General features: G+C 62.3%; 2 protein-coding genes across 5 annotated transcripts; one reads left to right on the top strand and one right to left on the bottom strand.

Annotated features, from left to right (window-relative positions):
* The first annotated feature begins 78 nt into the window (after positions 1 to 78).
* Positions 79 to 6,973, top strand: APBA3 (amyloid beta precursor protein binding family A member 3). Of its 2 annotated transcripts, none has more exons than XM_054650145.2 (10): positions 79 to 1,143; positions 1,585 to 1,624; positions 2,031 to 2,176; positions 2,316 to 2,402; positions 2,959 to 3,117; positions 3,461 to 3,640; positions 3,831 to 4,043; positions 4,998 to 5,117; positions 5,849 to 5,989; positions 6,084 to 6,973. In XM_054650145.2, exons 1-10 carry the CDS (start codon positions 79 to 81, stop codon positions 6,153 to 6,155), a joined length of 2,223 nt encoding a protein of 740 aa, XP_054506120.2. In that variant the 3' UTR covers positions 6,156 to 6,973. The 2 variants fall into 2 exon arrangements, with proteins under 2 accessions (XP_054506120.2, XP_077047528.1); XM_077191413.1 differs by having other exon boundaries at positions 79 to 1,218.
* A 124-nt stretch (positions 6,974 to 7,097) lies between these two features.
* TJP3 (tight junction protein 3) lies at positions 7,098 to 18,601 on the bottom strand. 3 transcript variants are annotated; one of them, XM_077191412.1, is made up of 21 exons: positions 17,795 to 18,599; positions 17,313 to 17,412; positions 14,228 to 14,395; positions 14,013 to 14,137; positions 13,708 to 13,810; positions 13,115 to 13,529; positions 12,723 to 12,826; positions 11,678 to 11,837; positions 11,502 to 11,589; positions 11,229 to 11,293; positions 11,023 to 11,098; positions 10,728 to 10,884; positions 10,419 to 10,527; positions 9,763 to 9,982; positions 9,258 to 9,454; positions 8,959 to 9,054; positions 8,692 to 8,762; positions 8,279 to 8,590; positions 7,886 to 8,155; positions 7,612 to 7,655; positions 7,098 to 7,504 (listed from the first exon to the last, which is right to left on the bottom strand). In XM_077191412.1, the coding sequence occupies exons 1-21, from the start codon at positions 17,986 to 17,988 to the stop codon at positions 7,405 to 7,407; spliced, it is 3,174 nt and encodes a 1,057-aa protein (XP_077047527.1). In that variant the 5' UTR covers positions 17,989 to 18,599; the 3' UTR covers positions 7,098 to 7,404. The 3 variants fall into 3 exon arrangements, with proteins under 3 accessions (XP_077047527.1, XP_077047526.1, XP_054506100.2); XM_077191411.1 differs by having other exon boundaries at positions 7,098 to 7,655; positions 17,795 to 18,601; XM_054650125.2 differs by lacking the exons at positions 17,313 to 17,412; positions 17,795 to 18,599 and adding an exon at positions 16,921 to 17,257.
* Positions 18,602 to 18,638: the final 37 nt, after the last annotated feature.

Below are 18,638 nucleotides of genomic sequence, written 5' to 3'. Positions count from 1 at the left end.
GGACCGTCCCGTCCCGGCTGGAGGCGCCGGTAGTGACCGAGTCCGCCCGGCCTGGGCCCCTCCCGGGCCGCCGGCCCCATGGACACCCACACCACCATGGACTTCCAGGCGGCCGCGCTCCCTGCCCCCGGCGGCGGCAGCGATGAGAGCGCGGAGCCGCGGGCCATGGACACGGAGGACGGACCGGACGCCCCTGGGCGCTGTGGGGGCGGCGGGCGGCCGGAGGAGCCCTCCCGTAGCGCCCCGCAGCCCGGCAGCAGCTCCGGGCTGGAGGGGCCGGGGCCCGCCGCAGCCCCGGAGCTCGCGGGAGGTGCGTGCGGACGGACCGAGCTGTGCCGGGGCTCGGGAAGGGCGATGGAAGCCGAGGCGGTGCCCGAGGCGCCGCAGGGCTCTGCCCGCTGGGAGCCCGACGCCGGGATGGCCCCTCGGGACACGGGGCGCCCCCGGAGCCCCAGCAGCGCCGACCCCGCGGGCATGGAGCTGGATGAGACCCCCGAGCCCCGCGCCCGCCCCGCACCGAGGGCCGAGTGGACCGAGGATGTGGAGGACGAACCCTCGGAGATCCAAGGGCTGCTGGCTCGGCTTGAGACCCTCGACCCCAACCTCCGTGACTGCCCGTCCGCCTCAGAGCAGGGCTCGCCATCCCGCTCGGGCGCTGGTGCCCGGCGGGGCCGCGGGCAGTGCCTGGGCCGGTGCCGGCCGTGCCCGCTGCACGTGGCCACGGGCCGGGGCCTGGCGACGCGTCCCTGCTGCCCGCAGCACTCCGCCTGCCACCGGCCCTGCCACGGGCTGCTCTTCGCCGAGGCTGACCGGGAGGACTTGCTCAGCCTCCTGTGCTACGAGGGGGGACTGCCCGAGGCTGGTGCCGAGACCCCCTTGGCCCACTCCGATGTCCTGGCTGGGACCAACCTGGAGATGCTGCAGGCTCAGGAGGAACCAGCCGCTGTGGAGAAGCCTGAAGGGCTAGGGAGGCCAGAGAGCTCAGAGGAAGAGCCTTCTGGCAGCTGGTGTTACAGAGAGGGGCTTTGCGAGGACGATTCTGCCTGCGAGGGTGTTCGGGAAGGTTCCCCGGAGCCGGCGTGGGCAGCCCTGCCTTCCGCTCTGGTGCCCGGGACAGAGCAGCCAGCTCAGGGCGCTGTGACCGTGAGTGCACCGTGCCTTGGGCTGCCGTGGGGCAGCAGGAGCCAGGACATGCCCCTTGGCTCTGATCCCTTCTGGGTCTGGGATGGGGGCAAAGGAGAGCCAGGGATGACTTTGCTCAGGTCTTACAGGGCCTTGTGCTGCGAGATTGCCCATACAAGACCCTTGGTACCGGCTTTGCCCTGAATGCATGCTTGCATGGCTGGCTGATTCACGTGTGCTCTGGGGCAGAGGCTGGTGTGTCCGAACAGCCCCTCTGATCCTGGGATTCTGTGCCGTCTTTCCCTCCAGCCCCTGTTCCTCTCTGTCCAAACCTGGGACCCTATGCCATTTCCCCCATCCTCAGGGACACTCTGCCTTTGCTGTCCCACTGCTCCAGGGCCAGGCAGGCTGAATCCCTGAGGTCCCAGCCACAGCCTCACTTGCTCTCTCATTGCTTTGCAGAACAGGGAATCCCCATCATCCTGCCCAGCCTTCAAAGAGGGTGAGTTACTTCTGTTCTTGAGCAGCAAGAGCATCCAGGAGTCCTGCCCCACCTGCTCTGACCCTGAATGGGCATGGTCCGGGGTCCTTATTAGGGAGGGAACAGCAGCTCTGCACCCACCCAGAGCGGGTGCACCAGGCTCCACATGGCTTGTTTGAGGGTTTGCTGAGGAAATGGAGCTGTGTCAGGAATCAGGGAGGGGATATACTGGGGGAAAAGGATGCCATGTGTTGCCAAGGGAAGGGGGAAGCAGCCCTGGTCCCCCGGTGATGCCAGGTGCCCATGTACCAAGCACTGAGCTGCTTCATTGTGTGTAGGAATGCAGCTAACAAGGCAGCAGGAGTTGGTAACCCCCAGTTTCAGAGGTGGGGGAGCAGCCTCTGCTCAGTCCCTCCCAATGCCTCAGTTCCAGGCCCTTGTGACCCAGAGGACTTGCTGGATGGTGTGATTTTTGGGGCAAAGTACCTGGGCTCCACGCAGCTGGCCTCAGAGAGGAATCCCCCGACCAGCGTCCGCATGGCGCAGGCCCAGGAGGCCGTGGACAGGATCAAGGTGCAGGAGGGATGGGGGGCATGGCTGCCCTGAGCCTTGCCCCTTGTGGGTGTGGGGCAGTGCCCAGGGTCTGCCTGAGGGCACCTGGCTGTGGGGCTGGGTCCCAGCAGGGTCCTGTGACCTCTCCATCATTCTGCAGGCACCTGAGGGGGAGTCCCAGCCCATGACGGAGGTGGATCTGTTTGTCTCCACACAGAGGATCAAGGTGCTCACTGCTGACACTCAGGTGAGCAGGAACAGCAGTAACCACGTGGCTCTGTGGATGCTTCAACATTCCTGTTTGGTCTCAGGATCTCAGTTTTGCTCCCACACCAGCAGGGTCTTGCCCAGTGATGGCCTATGGATGAGGACACATGTCTGGGAGGGGACATGTCACTTCATAGCCATCGTGTGTCATGTCCTTGCCTCTCTGTGTGGCTGCACAAGGCTTCCCATGTGACCTGCACCCTCTGGAGCTGCTGGGAACCCAAACTGAGATCTGGGGAACCCAGGCTGGAAATCTGGAGAGCTCTTTAGCTCAGGATTAGTTTCTGCATTATAGCAAAAGGGAAGAGCTGTCCTGTCCCCTGGCAACACCCAGGGACACAAATGAGTCCTTGATGAAGGATCTGTTTGTACCTTTTGGCACAGACATGGTTCCTGGCCAGCATGTGCTGGGCAGCTGTGCCACATTCCAGCACCGTAGCCAAACCCTTCCTGCTTGCAGTGCCAGCAGGCTCATGGTGCCCGTGTGGTCTCACGGCCCTGAGGGGGCTGAACTCTCTGCGTGTTCCCCTTGCCAGGAGGCCATGATGGACCACTCCCTCCAGACCATCTCCTACATTGCCGACATTGGCTCCCTCGTGGTGCTCATGGCGCGCCGGAAGCTGCCGCGGCGCTCGGAGGTGGCAGAGGAGAAGCGGCTCTACAAGATGATCTGCCACGTCTTCCACTCGCCTGATGTGAGGCAGCACACGGGTCCCTGGCGTGGGCGGGTGGCCCTGGGGACCTGAGTCCCATCCCAGTGTAATAACTGGGTGTTCTGGGCTGGGTCTGCAGCAGAGACCCCTCCCTCCCCACTAGGGAGAGGCAGAAGCCCATCCTGAGCATCTCTGTGCCCTGCAGAGCCCCAGCGAGCAAAGTGGATGGGAGGGTTGGCTCCACACAGGGGCCCATTCCAGCAGGGAAGGAGCCAGGATACCCTGGAGCTCCCAAGCACGGTTCCTGTGCTGGGCACTGCAGGGCACTGGAGCTGTTGGCTCCAGCCCTGAGGCACAGGCAGGAACAGCCCCTGTGTTTCTCCAGGCCCAGGTCATTGCCCAGGCCATCGGGCAGGCGTTTGGCGTGGCCTACCAGCGCTTCCTGGAGGCCAACAGCATTGACCCCAGCGAGCTGAGCCCGCGGCAGTACAGCCGTGCCCTGCAGGACCAGGAGCAGCACAACACAGAGCTGAGCCACTTCTCGCGGCAGGAGAACTGCAAGGATGTAAGAGCTGCTCCGAGGGGTGGGGACAGTGTGGGGAACCCATTGGCACCTCTGTGTCATCCACTCCATGGCTCCCTGTGCAGCTGAGGTGCTCTCTCCAAAACCAGCTGTGAGTGCAGCTGTGGGCTGGGACACGTGCTCCATGGCTCTGGTGGAGGTTGTGACCGTAACCCACCTGTTCTCTCCCCAGGTGTGCATCCGGAAGCAGAAGGGGGAGATCTTGGGCATCGCTGTTGTGGAGTCGGGCTGGGGCTCCATCTTGCCCACCGTGGTCATCGCCAACCTGATGCACGGGGGCCCCGCAGAGCGCTCGGGCGAGCTGAGCATCGGGGACCGCCTCATGTCTGTCAATGGGACCAGCCTGGTGGGGCTGCCCCTGGGCACCTGCCAGAGCATCATCCGGGTGAGCCAGGGCAGGGTGACCTCCTGCCTCACCCCACGGAGGAGATGGGGACTGGCCTGAATGATCTAGGGGTGTCTGTGACACCAGGATTCCTTTGGGGCCCCCAGCTTTGGAGACAGGTGTGCAGAGCTCATACCTGTCCTGTAGGCTGTGGCAGTTCCTGCTCAGAGTGCTTGGAGGAAGGCAGGGGACAAAGGGACAAAGCTGGGGAGTGTACTTGCTGTGGCCCTGCCTGAAAAGGAGGGTGGAGGAGGAGGCGGGCACCTGTCCTGAAGGGAACCTGTTGCATCATCTACCTTTCAGTAGGATGGGAAGGAGCTGGAAGCAGGGACAGCATAGCCTCAGGGGTAGGGATGTCTTGGGCTGGGTTGGTAAGTTCTTGTCCCTGCATTTGCATTTGCAGTATCCCTTTGTGTGCCTCAGTTTCCCCACTGAAAACAAGTTGCTAATCCTCAGGCCTCACATGAGCAATGCGGGTGTTGGATGGTGGGTGCTGCTATTATCTGTTCCCAACAAACCTCTCCTGTAGAAAAGTAGGTTGGGTTAACATTCAGGCAATGCAGTCAAATCCACACACAACACTCACACAGCTAGCTCAGTGAGAGAGGCTAGAAAGGCTCCTTTTTGCAAGGTTTTAGTTCAGCAAAGTGTATCACATGTGGCTGAAGGGAACCCAGCAAGAAAGAGAGCAACCACGTGGTGCAGGCAGCTTAAAAAGGGGAAGGGGTGGGGGGCAGAGCTAAGGGCAGGGCAAAGAGGATTGGTCTCCAGGGGAGAGGGGCCAGCCACCAGTGGTACCAAGCCAGTGAGGGGACAGGGAAAGGGGAAACCAGGGGAAGTTGTCAAACAGAACTCCATGTGGGAGTCTGTCTTCTCCCCCAGGAGAACTGCATTGCCCCTCAACCGGTCTGAATAGCTCTCCAAAATCTGACCGTGCCCCATCCCACCTTCCAGGAGCTGAAGCACCAGACTGAGGTGACACTGAACATTGTGCACTGTCCCCCTGTCACCACGGCTGTCATCCGACGCCCCGACTCCAAGTACCAGCTGGGCTTCTGTGTTGAGAACGGTGTGGTGAGTGCCTGTGGGATGGGAGCTGGGCCAGGGTCTGCTGAGGGACAGGCAGAGCCAGCTGTGTCCAGGGACCAGCACCCAGCTCCCACACTGCAGGTGCCTGCCCAGGCCAAGGGGTCACAGGGCTCTGCTGTGCACAGCAAAAAGCTCCTCACAGCCTTTCTGCAGCACTGGTGGTTGTATCCCTGTTCTTGGTGCTCTGTAGCTGTTTGCTTTCAGGGTGGTGGCTTCTTCCTGGCTTTCTGGGCATGACTTCAGTGACAGTTGTTGCTGTCCCCTGTGCCTGAGCTACTCCCTGCCCTGGGCTCTCATGTGGCTGTGTTGGGAAGGCAGAGAGGGACATTCCTGGGCTCAGTGGGAGCTGGGTGGATGGCACAGCCACCTCGCACACCAACTGGTGCTCCCCCTAGGACTGGAGATGTGGATCTCTCCTGTTGCCCCAGCGAGCAGCTCAGTCTCTGCAGCCCCAGCCTGAGGGGAGCAGGAGGGCTCAGTGAGTCAGCTGGGGGACAAAATCCTGGGGGCTGCCCTGAGCCCAGCTCAGCACGTCACGCTGGTGGCAGCAATGCCCAGGAACATCCCTGCCCTCACTGCATGCCCAGGGGCTGGAGGAGCTGTGCACCCAGGCAGAGCTCTGGTCGAGAGCCTCTGGGGCTGTGAGGGTTTGGAGCAGTGGTGGCAGGGCTGGGCTGTGGGCACAGCCCTGCTCTCACGGCCCTCCCCCCTCCCAGATCTGCAGCCTGATGCGCGGGGGCATCGCGGAGCGGGGCGGCATCCGCGTGGGGCACCGCATCATCGAGATCAACGGGCAGAGCGTGGTGGCCACGCCACACGACAAAATCATCCAGATCCTCACCGAGGCCGTCAGCGAGGTGAGCTGGGCCCCACGGAGCTGCTGGGCTCAGAGCTGTGCACCAGCACCCTCCAGCCCAGGCTGGGGTCTCTAATCTGTGCCTCTCTGCCTAGGTGCACATCAAGACCATGCCAGCCTCCACGTACCGTCTGCTGACAGGGCAGGAGCAGCCCCTCTTCCTCTGAGCCACCGTGCCTGGGGCAGGCAGGAGCGAGCCCAGGGCTGCAGGGGCAGGACTCGCTCTGCCTTCCGCCCCAGCCCTGCAGCAGAACCCTCAGCAGGGCCCAAGTTTGCACCTCTTTTGTTTTACTCAGGACATAGTGGGACACTGGGGGCTGATACCCAGCCTGAGCAGCACCAAGGCCTGTGGTGCCACGCTTTGGGCACCTCTCCCGCTCCAATTACCTCTCCCCACCTCACAGTGCCTGCACAGTGCCTGTTCTGCTGCTGCACAGGGTGCCTCACCTTAGCCTTGTACTTGTGGGAGGTGAGGGGGCTCTGTGTGAAAGTTCCCCCCACCCAGTCACTGACTATTGTACTTTAACACTCACCCACGGTGCCTTTCCCAAGGTGGGGATGGTGCTGGAAGCACAGCTCAACTGCAGAGCTCAGCCAGCAGAGCCCCAGAGTAGCACTGACCCCACACAGCCATGTGTGGGTGCACACTGGCACCCCTGGGGGATACCCAGCAACTCCCAGACTCAGCCTTAAGGGCAGAAGCACTCTTGGCACCCCCTTTACTCCCATGGCTTGGCCAGAGGCCTGTTGGGGTGCAAACCTCAGCTTTTCCCTGGTGCTGCCTTGCATCGCTCTGCATGCACAGCCCGGCCCAGAGCCACAGCCCTTGGAGCAGCAGAAGGGAACATGGCATTGCCCAGCCCACATCCTGGGAGTTTGGAGCTGTGAGCCTTTTTGTGAACAGCTCTCTGGGCCCCCAGGGCTGCAGCAGTGCTGGTTGTGCCTATATGCTTGGTTGCTCTAAAAATAAAAATTCTGGGAAATATGGGAGGCTGCATTTGAGGAGCTGCAGGGGCACTGCAGCAGAGGGGGCTTAGCTCTGGGGAGCACATCCCAGGCCTGCCTTGGTGCCAGGCCCCAAGTGCCCCCGCAATGCCTCATTGTACACAGGGCCACTGGCCAGGGAGGTGCCTGGGTCCCAGCAGGACCAACCTGCCGCACAGTATCCCCTGTATGCTGCCACCCAGCACCCCAGAAACAGCCCATCCTGACCCAAACATCCCTTTTATTCCAGTAGCAGTGGCTGTGGCCAAAAGGGAAGGAGGCACGTGGTAGTGCAGGCACTTGGTGATGCAGGATATAGCAGGATTGGGCCCAGCCCAGCCTGGCCACAGGGGCACCACCTGAGCTGTCAGCTGCACCCAATTGTGCAGGGCTGTGGGAGGGCTGGCCTGGCAGGACAGGCCAGCTATGCCACTACACATCTGTGGCTGGGCCCCACTCGTAGCCTTCATCCTGGTCTGAGTCATCCCTGGCCCGTGTGAACCTCCTCCTCACCGCCTCGTGCTCGTATTCCCTGGGGAACAGAAGGGTGGTGATGGCTCTGTGTGACAGGGACAGTGCCCTTCTGGGACTGTCCCCAGCCCTGGGCAGCTGCCATCCCCACCCCGGGGCACAGGGTACCTGATGCTGTCATAGCGCCTGCCCTGCCGTGGCCGTTTGGGCACCTGGGGAAGAAGAGGTGGGAGAGGTCACGGGCAGGACAGGGGCTGTGCTCCAGCCTGGGGTGTTTGCCCCTGGCCACCCAGAGCTGGGCATAGACACACAGCTGGACCCTGCAGCAGCCAAAGGTGACACCCTGCCTGTGCCATGAGAATGGGAGTTATGTGCCAGAGCTGGGCACTGTGCCACTCTCTTCTGCCCCACCAGGCTCTTGTACCAGTCCAGGACAACCCACCTGTTCACTCTGGCTGTGGCTTGGGGCCAGCTGTGTTGGCTCAGAGAAGTCCAGGCCCTGGCTCGGGGCCAGCTGTGCTGGCTCAGAGGAACGGGCCAGCCCAGGCTGGTCATAGGCCTCCTCTGCCTCGCCGTCAGTGTAGGCACCCGCCTCCCCATCCGTGGTGTCATCGTAGTCGCTGTTGGCACGGCTGTCACATGTCAGGTAGCCTGAGGGCACTCTGCTTGGTGGGTTCAGCAGGTCCAGACTGTCCTCGGTGGCTACATCTGCCTGAGGGGTGGGGATGACAGAGACATGGGACCTCAGCCACGGGGGGCCGTGTGCAGCCCCATCACCTGCCTGGCTGCAGCCCCAGGAGGCCCAGCCTTGCCACAGAGAGCCTGTGCCCTGTACCTGCTCTGCTGTTGTCCAGACTGGCTGGCTTTGCTGTGTCCTTATGATGTCCTGGATCTGCTCATACCATGCATTGCCGCTGCCACTGAGGCTGATGGTGGCCGTGAAGAGGTGGCTGCAATACTTCTTCATCTTGTTGGCCTGGGCATAGAGGCGCCGGGAGCTCTTCCTGGAGTCGGGTGCCAGCCACTGCCGCATGGCCTTGATGCCCTGGCGGCTCTCGGGCTCACAGAACACCACCACAGGGTAGTACTGCACGTAATTGAGGCGCTCTACAGCCGAGGGCGTGATGTCCAGCAAGGCGTGCTTGTTCTGGGGCAGGGCACAGCCATCAGCCCTGCTGGGAGCAGGGATGAGGGCCATGGGCTTGCCACAGGCCCCAGCTGGCTCCAAGGACGTGGGAAAGGTCTCACCTTTTCTGCAATCTGCCGCACTGAGTCCAGCTTGATGACCTTGGACGATGCCCCATCTCGGGGCACACTCGCTGCAGGACACAGAGATGGGGCATGAGAGGGGCTGCACCTCCCACAGCCCCACGCTGTGTCCCTCAGGGAGAGGAGGGGAAAGGGTGAATTAGCCCAGGAAGGTGTTGGGGTGTCATAGGGAGGGAGCCAAGGTAAAGAACTCTCACAGGGTCTGGCTGCTGGATATAATTTTCTCCCCAGTGTGGGGGCACTTACGGGCAATTTCGAACAGCTCGGGCAGCTCCCTGCTCAGCTTCTGCACAGCGATGTCTGCGATGGGGCCCAGGATCACCACGGGCCGCTTGAAGCTGGCTGTGAGAGGACAGAGGTGCTCAGGGTGCCTGGGGGCAAGGGCAGAGCTCCCAGCACCCAAGCACCCAGCCCCACTCCTCATGGTGCCCACAGGCCTGCGACTCATCCTGCTCCTCCCAGGAGAGGAGAGCCCATCAGCACCCACAGCAGGGCAGCCCCAGGAGCCGTGTCCCCAAGGTAGGTCAGGCTGTCCTGGTGCCCACCTTCCTTGAGGACCACCCTCTCATAGGGTGGGTAGCGCCCCTGCTTTGTGAGGGCAGACAGGTCCTCCCGGCTCTTCCGCAGCATCTTCTTGGCTCCCCGCAAGCCCCGCAGCTTCCAAAACTCAGCCCTTGCCCCAGAGGGGTTGGCACCAGACGTGGCTTTCAGCACCGACTCCAGGCTGGCAATCTGCTCGGCCCTGGGAGAGGAGAGGGCTCAGGACCTGCAGCCTCTGGGTTTGAGGAGCAGGTCAGGAGAAGCTGGCACCCTTGCTCGGTGGCACAGCCAGGTGAGGCCATTCTAGACTTCTCTCTCTGGGACTTTGGACAACTTGACAGTCAGCTGCCTCACCACCCTGAGAAGGGATTTCACCACCTCCCGCTTCCCATCACTGTCCCACCAGCCCTTGCCCTGCCTCTCACTGAGCCCACCATCCCTGTCCCCGGCTCACTTGGGAGCCTTCTCTGGCTCTGCTTGTCCAGGGGCTGTTCCTGGCTCCATCCTTACCTGCTCCGGTTGGGGATGATGCCCTTCTCCTGCTCCTGCAGGTCCCTGCCCATGCGCACAGCCAGCCAGCTCCCCAGCCTGCCCCGGTACATGGTGTCCAGCACGTGGAACACGTCCCCACGGACAAAGCTGAGCCCTGATGGCGTATCCTTCTCAAAGTCAAAGTGTGTCCGGATGTAGAACGAGTCACCCACGTTGGACGACACCATCTTCCTGTAAACTGAAGCCCAGGGTAATAGGGACCATCAGGGGAGGAGAGGGCTGAGGAAGAAGATGCTGGAGAGATTTGGGAAGGCACTAGGCTGGCTGGGAGGTTGCAAAGGAGCCCTTGCTGCTAAGGAGGGTATTAGGGACGCTTTTTCCTGCCATGGCACTCTCAGGCATGCTGGGGACAGTAGGATCTGACTTGCCAGCACATACTGGCCTCTCCAGGCTGAGCCATGGTCCCAGAAAGCCCCTGTGCTCCAGGAAGCTGAGGCACAAACAGGGCTGGGATGGTCTGGACCCCTCCCATCAGCACTCTGGAGGAGAAGGGGAAGAAGGACCACCCTGAAGGGACAAGAAGGGCCATGGCAAGTCCAGCAGGTCTGCTGCTTGCCCAGAATAGACAGAGGATGGAGAGGCACAAGCCCAGCATGAGCCTGGTCACCACTCACTGTCCTGCTTGCTTTGGATCCACAGCGTGACCTCCTCGCCTGGGGGCAGGGCCATGAGATATTCCACAGCCTCCTCACGGGTCACGTTCTGGAAACTGGTGTCATTCACCTGCCACAGAAAAGCACTTGGACATGGTCCTGCCACCAGGACAGAGGGCATGGGCAGCAGCAGGGGACCCAGGGACAGCAGTGCCCAGGGCAGAGTGGGAGAGGGAAGTGGTCCTTGTCACCCTGGAGAGATATTGGACCCAAAAGTGCTGGAGCTAGTCCAGGTGCAGCGGCATATGGAGCATTTTCAGCCTCGGGTACCTGCAGGATCTGGTCACCTTCCTGAACACCCTGGCTGTCAGCCAGGCTCCCCTCCTGCACGCTCGACACGAAGATTCCCACATCGTTGCCACCCGTCAGCCGCAGCCCCACGCTCTTGGCCTTCACAAACTGCACAACCCTGGAGTTGGTGCTGTACCTGCCACAGGGAAGTACAGTCAGGCCAGTGGTGACATGCAAGGACAGGACAGGGAGGTGCTGACCCTGTCACCCCAACCCTGTGACACAGCAGCTCCTCATGTCCCCCAGCCATTCCCCCTGCCTCTTGCAGACATACCCATCCTTGTGGGCAACTTGGGCAGTGAGGCTGGTGTGGGGGCTGTGCCCATCCTGCTCCATGGTTTCCAGAAGGTCTGCAGGAAGGAGAGTTGGTCTAGGAGCAGCAGTGGCTGTGCCAAGGCACAGGGAGCCCTGGCATGGCTCCATGGGGCTTTGGGCAGTGGAGATGCACAGGAGCATGGAGACCCCCCAGTGCCCACTCACCTGGGCCCTGAGTATCAGCTACAGTCACCTTGGCCACAGGCTCCCTGTTCAATCGTCCCCTCTCCCTGGAACAAGGTTGAGCAGGATTTAGGCAGGGCAGTGGAGAGAGCAGAGCAAGCTGGGCATGGCAGTACCACCTCCAGGGATATTGGCTTAGGAATAGAGAACTCCAGGGATATTGGATTAGGAATAGATAACGTCCCCAGACAGGTGGAGAACACAGAAGGATCTCTCAGGAGACAGAGGGGCTCATGGGGACAGTGTGGGCCTTACGGTGATTTTGTCCTGGCAGCAGCTGGAGATCGTGGGGAGGCCTCTGGAGATGGCGGATGGGACAGCTCAGAGTCGATGTCTGAGATATCTGCAGGCACAGGAAGGGAGATGCAGCAGTGGCCATGCAGTCCCTGTGCTGTGTGACTGACCCTGGCCCCAGCACCGTGTCCCCTCACCGTCCATCCGGGAGCTGTCGCTCTGGCTGTCAACGTCAGGGATGTTGACCAGGAACTGCCGGTGGTCACGGAGGATGAGCAGGGTCAGGATCCCCTCTGTCTGCTCAATGAGCTGCTGGGTTTCAGCCAAGGACATGTCCTGGCTGGCTACCCCATTGATCTGGAGGGGCAGAGTGGGAGGCCTCAGGGCACCTGCTCCTGGGAAAGTCACCCCCAGGAACACCCCACAGGGGTGGGATACTCTGACTGCCATCTTCCTGCTCCATTCCCAGCTCCTCCAGGCCAGCCCCAGCTCCTGCAGCTTCACCTATTCTGTGTCCCTGTTCCTGGCTGCCTCCCAGTGTGACCTCATTTTGTACAGAAGAAACCATTAAACCATTACCATGGTTTGTTAACACCCATTTCCACCTGCCTGGGGCTCTGCCCACAGGCAGGATTGCAGGACCCCTCAGACATCTGAACCTCAGTTTTTCTTTGCCCTGGGCCCAGCACTGTCCTTCCATGCCCTGGCCTGATGCAGGGAGTCAGGCCCCAAACAGGCTCTGGGGCTGAGATCTCCCTGAGTGGTAGCTGCTTTTCCCAAGAGACTGTGGGATGAAATCCCTTCTGTTTACCCCAGAGTCACTTTGGCACTAGATCCCAGCAGCCATGGGTCTGCCTTGACCAGGTGTGCAAACAAAGGGTCTCCCTCCCTTCTATTTCTGCCTCCCCAAGTACTTTAAGCACTGTTTTATCTGACAAACACCTGTGACTGTCATCCAGTGGGGACATGGACACACAGTGGGGGACCACACACCGTGGGGACAGTGGGGTAGACATGTGCCCACTGTGCCAGCAGGACATGCCACCAGCCCTGGCAGCAGGGAGCTGGTCCCTGGGACAGCCAGGGGGGCTGGGGCAGGGAGTGGGCACAGGCAGAACTGCCTCCAGCATGGCCATGGCTGAGCCCTGGCAGTGACACCAGCCAGGGACGAGCCCTCCAAAGAGGGGCAGATAGGGGCAGATGAGACTCCCAGTGATGCCCTGCACCCCGGGGCCCCCATACCTTCAGGATGAGGTCTCCCTCCTGCAAGGAATTGCCCTTGGCCGCCAGCCCATCCTCCACTATGTGCTTGACAAAAAGCTGACTCCCCAGCTTCAGGCCATACTCTGCAGCAGAGAGAGCCGTGATGGTCACAGAGTCAGGCAGATGCAAGACCCCCTCCAGGTCCCTGCTCAGCACCACCCCCACAAGCCCCAGCTCCCCTTGGGGTATTGGCTGAGCTCTGTAGCCCCTAGCTGAGGGGAGGAGGTTTAGTGCACCCAGCATGGCATGCAGTGTCCCCTTGCTGCAGCCAGGCCCTGGCACCCACCCAGCCATCATCTCCTCCCTGGGAGAAGGCATGGCCAGAAATCAGGCAACAAGACCCAGGGACAGCAGGAGCAGGAGGGCCTCACCCTCATTCTGCTTCTGCTTCACCAGGACCGAGGTGATGGGCTTCATTGGCACATCCTGGCACGGCAGCCGCTTGAAGCCCGAGACCAGGGCCAGCCCGTTGGTGTCCCCGTCCTGGCCAAAGGAGCAATGTCTGCCCTGGCCTCTCCGATCTGAGCTGCTCTGCATCCGGTGGCTGCTGTCCTGGCTCCGCCTCCGGCTCCGTGACACCAGCCTGTGCTGGCGGCGGTCATCGTGCTGGTGACCAGAGCTCCTCTCGCTGGACGAGTCCCCATCGTAGCCCTGGCTGTGATCCAGGTCATCCCGGGAGTGGTGCAGCCTGTACTCCTCATCTGAGTGGTAGTGCCGGGGCACGGCAGGGGACCCAGGGCTGCTCTTGCTCACAGGGAGCTGAATCTTCTTTGGTCTTTTCAGTGTCTGCAGGTGCACAGTGAGCAGAAGAGGATGGTGGGTACAGCTGTGTCTGCCAGGAGATGTCCCTGCAGCAATTCCCAAGCCCCAAACCTTGGGCACATGTGGACAGGGGATCTGGGATGGGGACAGGCACCAGCATGAGCGTGATGCCAGCCCCCATCCCACCACAGAGCACACTCACAATGTTGGCGATCTTGCCACAGGTTTTAAGTGTCTGGATGGCAACAGAGGATGGGACGTTCTCCATGGAAAGGCCATTTACCATCACAATGTGATCCTTCTTCCTGGGAGGGAAAATGCAGCTGAGATGCTGTCCCAGGCACAGCTCCCAGCCCAGGGAGCTGGTGGGGTGGTGAGTGTACCCCAAGGGATCCCATTCCAGCCAGGCAGGGCAACAGTGGTGCTGGCCCTGTCCCAGCAGGAGCGATTCTCCATCCCTCCCACCCTTGCTGGCAGTGATCACCCCCTCTGACCCCGTGCACTCACTGGAGCTGACCCATTGCTGGTCCCCCAGACACCACATCTGAAACAAACACCGCTGTGTCCCCGGTTGTCTTGTTGGGACGGTCACGGCCTCCAGAGACAGCAAATCCAAAGCCCCGGTGAGGGTCCTGGTGGGGGTGGGCAGAAGGGGGTCAGGCAGAGTTGACTCCACAGACCCCGTCCCCTCCCACAGTGGGGCCACCCCAGGAGACACTGACCTTGCTCAGTGTCACCGTGTGCTGCTCCCAGATCACCATCTCCTCCATGGTGGGCACCCACCAGCACAAGCTGGGCAGGGGCTCGGTGGCAGCCGCACGGCCGGGGGGCTCTGACCGGCTCCGGCTCCTCTTCGCAGCCACCGGCCCCTTCCTCAACCCAACATCAGGCTGCAACACAGAGCAGCAGCAAAACTGAGCCATGAGCACCAGGGACTGTGAGGCTGCAGGGGACAGAGCCCCACGGTGCCAGGACACTGGGGCTGGCAGCTGTGGCACACCCCAGCTAACCCTGCATGGCTCTGAACCCAGAGCTCTGTGCACCATGACATCCCCCCTGGGGATCCATCTCCATCCCCTCAGACATGAGTCCATGGCAGGGGGGGTTTTACACAGGGCAAGCACAGGACTCATCTCCATGGCTGGGACCCGCTGTCCATGCCATCCTCATGGTCTGACTCCCCTCTGTCCTCCTGGAGCTGGCAGGCCTTGGGGTGCTGCTCTGGATGGTGTTTTAGTGTCTGTCCACCCACTCTGGGCTTCAGCAGATCTGACAACTGGTTTGGTAACACCACTGCCCCAGTTTCACCATTTGATTGCTCTGGGTTTTCCCCAAATCCAATGTTTTCCACCTGAGGCAAACAAGCCTGACAGAATAACGTCCCTTTGAGGCTGAAACTTCTGGGATGGGCCCAGGGATCTCCACCAGCTCCTGGTTCCCTGTAGGTAATGTCAGCATGAACCCAGAGAGACATGGTGGGAGACAGCACGACCAGACCCTCCCCCCAGTTCCCGTGGGGTGGGACAGGGACAGGCCCCTTTGTTCAGGGCCTCACAGAATCACAAAATCATCAAAGCAGGAAGAGGCCTTCAAGATCATCAAATCCAGCTGTCACTCCAACACCACCATAATCTCCCCTAAGCCATGTCCCCATGTGCCACATCCAGATGCCTCTTGAATGCTTCCAGGGATGATGACTCCAGCACCTCTCTGGACAACTTATTCCATTGCCTGACCACTCTTTCAGTGAAAAAAAAAATTGTCTAGTATCTAATCTGAATCTCCATTGGTGCAGTTTGAGGCCATTTCCTCTGGTCCTGACACTTGGCAGAAGAGGCTGATGCCCACCTCACTACAATCTCCTTTCGGGAGAGCAATGAAGTTCCCTGAGCACCCTTCTCCAAACTGCACACCCACAGTTCAAATGGCACCACATGGCCGTGATGTCTGTGGGCTCTGGAGTGCCTGTGCTCATTCCTAACAGCCTCTAACACAGCTCAGCCACCCTCAGCCCTGCCAGAGATGACTACATTGGTGCCACAGGGAGCTCAAAACCTCCACAGGCCCTTTGGGAATTGGCCAAGGGGCAGCTTTGGTGGGACAGAGACACCTCGTGGGCAATGCCAGGCTGGTGCCACATCAGGGATGTGGCAGTGGGCAGCCAGCCCTGGGCAAGTGAGACAGCACAGCCCTGACACCAGGACATCCCATGGGCAGCCCTGGCTGGAGCGGGGTTGAGGCAGCCGGGGCTGCCCCCAAAATGAGACCAGCCTGAAACAAGACCCAGCCCACTGCAGCCCAGGGAGGGCTGGGGGAGGCCTGGGGTAATCATTCACCCGACAGGCAGGTGAATGCTGCAGCCACGGGTGTGGAGGGCAGAGTCCCCTCTGCGTCACCAGCTGCCGAAACCAGCCCGAGTGCCTCCCTGCCACCCAGGGACACGTGGGACCAGGGGTAGCTGGGGCTGGGCAGGACCCCAGTGTGGCAGCACCCACTGTCTGGCACTGGGAAAGCTGATAATGAACAGGAACTCCCAGAGTGGCATTGGGGTGGCTTCAGCTGTGTCACCAGTGTTGTTTGTGCTCCGTGGACACCTACAGGTCACACGGTGTGAGCTATAGGTCCAAGAGAGACCAACCTGGAGCAGCCAGATCATCCCCCTCCCTAGGGTGGTGACATCTGCTGGGCTAGAGCTACCCCTGATGCCACCCAATACAGCCCCTCACTGTCCCCACCTGGCTCCCACTACTGTCCCACCACCGTGGTGCCACAAACTGGGCACAAACTTGCGTTCCACTGCTGCCCGTTGCTCTCTCCAGGCAGTGGCTGGAGCAGAATGGGGATGGCAGCAGCTCCAGTGGCACAGGCAGCGTGCCTACGGTGCCACCAAGCCCTGTCCCTGTCCCCAGTCTCCCCTCAAGACCTGGCGTAGGGCCTGCACCTGCCAAAGGCCGAGGCTGGCAGCAGGAGGAGCCGGCTGAGCCGGTTTCCGACAGAAACCAGCGCGCAGCTGGAATGGCCCCGCAGGGAGAGGCAGTATCTGGGCAGAGCTGACCGCGACACACCCAGCACCGGACACCGGCAGCGCTGGGAGCCCCACACCGCCCCACACACGGACCGTGGCACCACTCCCCAGATGTCTGAAGCCAAACAAAGCCAAGCTGTGCTGGGGCAGCTCAACCCACGGCCAGGTCCCCAGTTCGGGGCTGTGCCTGGCCCCGGGTGACGCCCCCAACAACGCCCGCCATGGGGACAGCAACGAGTCGGGGGGTCCTTTATCGGGAAGTGACACACACAGCCCGCCCCAGCCGTGCACACAGCCAACCCCATCACCCAAAATGTTTCCCAACCCCCCTCCCCTGATAGAGCTCCTCATCCTGAGAACCTCAAAGCCTTCCTGGGATCAGCAAGGTACCTGCTCTCAGCCAGGGCTGCAAAACCACTCGTCCCTTGTCTGGTCCTGGCCATGCAGCACTGAGGTCCCGGATCCCTCCAGGGGCTGCTCTGTCCCAACCCTACCCAAAGAGCGATGGGCTGATCCCGACCCCCTGCCCTGGGAAAGGTCTCTGGAAGGGCTGCCCCGGACCGAGTGTAAACCGGCAGCAGAGCGGCACGTCCTGCAGCCCTGGGGCGGGGAGCTCCGATCCTCCGGGTATCTCCGTGCTGTGGGGCAGAGCCCCAGGACGGTCACTAGGTCCTGGAGCCAGCCAGGGAGGGACAAAGCACGGCCAGTTCCCCAGGTGAAAGCACAGCTGAAAGCCAGAAAGCAGGGCTGACAGATCCCGCGGGACAGAATTAGGCACTCACCGAGCCTGGGATCCGACCAGGAAGGAGCTGAGCTCCCGGGCTGGTGGCAGTGGTGTCACTCCAGGGTGCCTTGCGTAACCCTTTGTGGCCCAGACTCTGCCTGCAGCGGGGAAGGAGCAGGAAGGGGGTTCCGGGGGCAGCTTCCCGAGCACAGCAGGTCTCCAGGAGGGCTGTCCCTGGTGTCCTCCACCGTGATGGTGGCTCAGCCACCTGCACTCATCGCCGTCCCAGCGCTGCACCGGGACAGGCTAACAGGATGCTGGCGGTGCTTGCAGACAGGGGTTCCTCTGCCCCAGTCCTCGTCCAGTCCAGGGAAGCGGTGGGACTCTGTCCCAGACTCCCAAACCCTCCCAGCGTTACCCATCGTCCCATGAGGGGACAGACACGGGGGTCAGCCTTGATATCCCTGTCCTGGGAAGTGTGGGGGAAGCTGGTGATGGCTGCTGCCCCCTCTCCTCCCCTTCCCTTGCCCCTGTCCGCACCTGAGGACCAGGCCCCCGTCATCCCTCGTCCCACGGGGCCGCTTTCCGGCGCTGACAGCGATCAGGTCCACGCCGCGCTTCTCCGCCTCCCGCCGGGGCCGGTACCGCTCCCAGCCCAGCGCCGAAGCGGCGTGGGGGGACCATTTTCTGCGGAAGCCCCCGGCCCGCAGCCGCCAGCCCGGAGCCGGAGCCATGCCGCCGCCAGCCCCTCCGCTCGCTGCTCGGCACCGGCTGCTCCCGCCCGAGCCCCGCGGGGAGCCTGGAGCGGCTCCCGCCGCTCCCCAGGACCAGCCACAGTCGGGAGCCCCTCTGGCAGGGCCCGGCGCCGCCAAGCAGCCTCATTAGTGATGGTGGCCTCGGCGTTGCCTCCCAGCAGCGGCTCCCCATGCGGGGCACGCGTGGCCCCGGGGCTCCGAGAACTGGCGGGGCCGGCCCGGGCTGACCCGCGCCCCGGGGCTGACCCGGGCCGGGTGGCGCCACTAGATGGTGCCGCGGGGCCGGGAGGAACCGGGCCCCGGCTTGGGCTAGGAATCGGCGGCGCTGAACGGCGCCGGAGCCGCGCAGGGAGGAGGGAGCGTGTCCGGGTCCCGGTGCACGGCAGGCCCGGTCCAGCCCGAGGTTGTCCGGCTACCGGGAGCTCTCGGAGACGACTGGGGGCGGAGCGAGGGGCGAGAAGGCACCACTCGGCACCGGGAAGCTCGCGGAGAGCCCCGGTCCGGCCGGGGCAGCGCGATGGGAACCGAACCGGGACGGGACGGCGGGCGCGGGCTCCGCCCGTAGGGCGGGACACGCCCCCGCCTGGGCCCCGCCCTTCCGCCTGGGCCCCGCCTCTCCGCCTGGGCCC

This window comes from Agelaius phoeniceus, chromosome 29 (assembly GCF_051311805.1).
Source record: "Agelaius phoeniceus isolate bAgePho1 chromosome 29, bAgePho1.hap1, whole genome shotgun sequence".
NCBI lineage: Eukaryota > Metazoa > Chordata > Aves > Passeriformes > Icteridae > Agelaius > Agelaius phoeniceus.
This window is presented reverse-complemented; position numbering and strand designations above follow the sequence as displayed.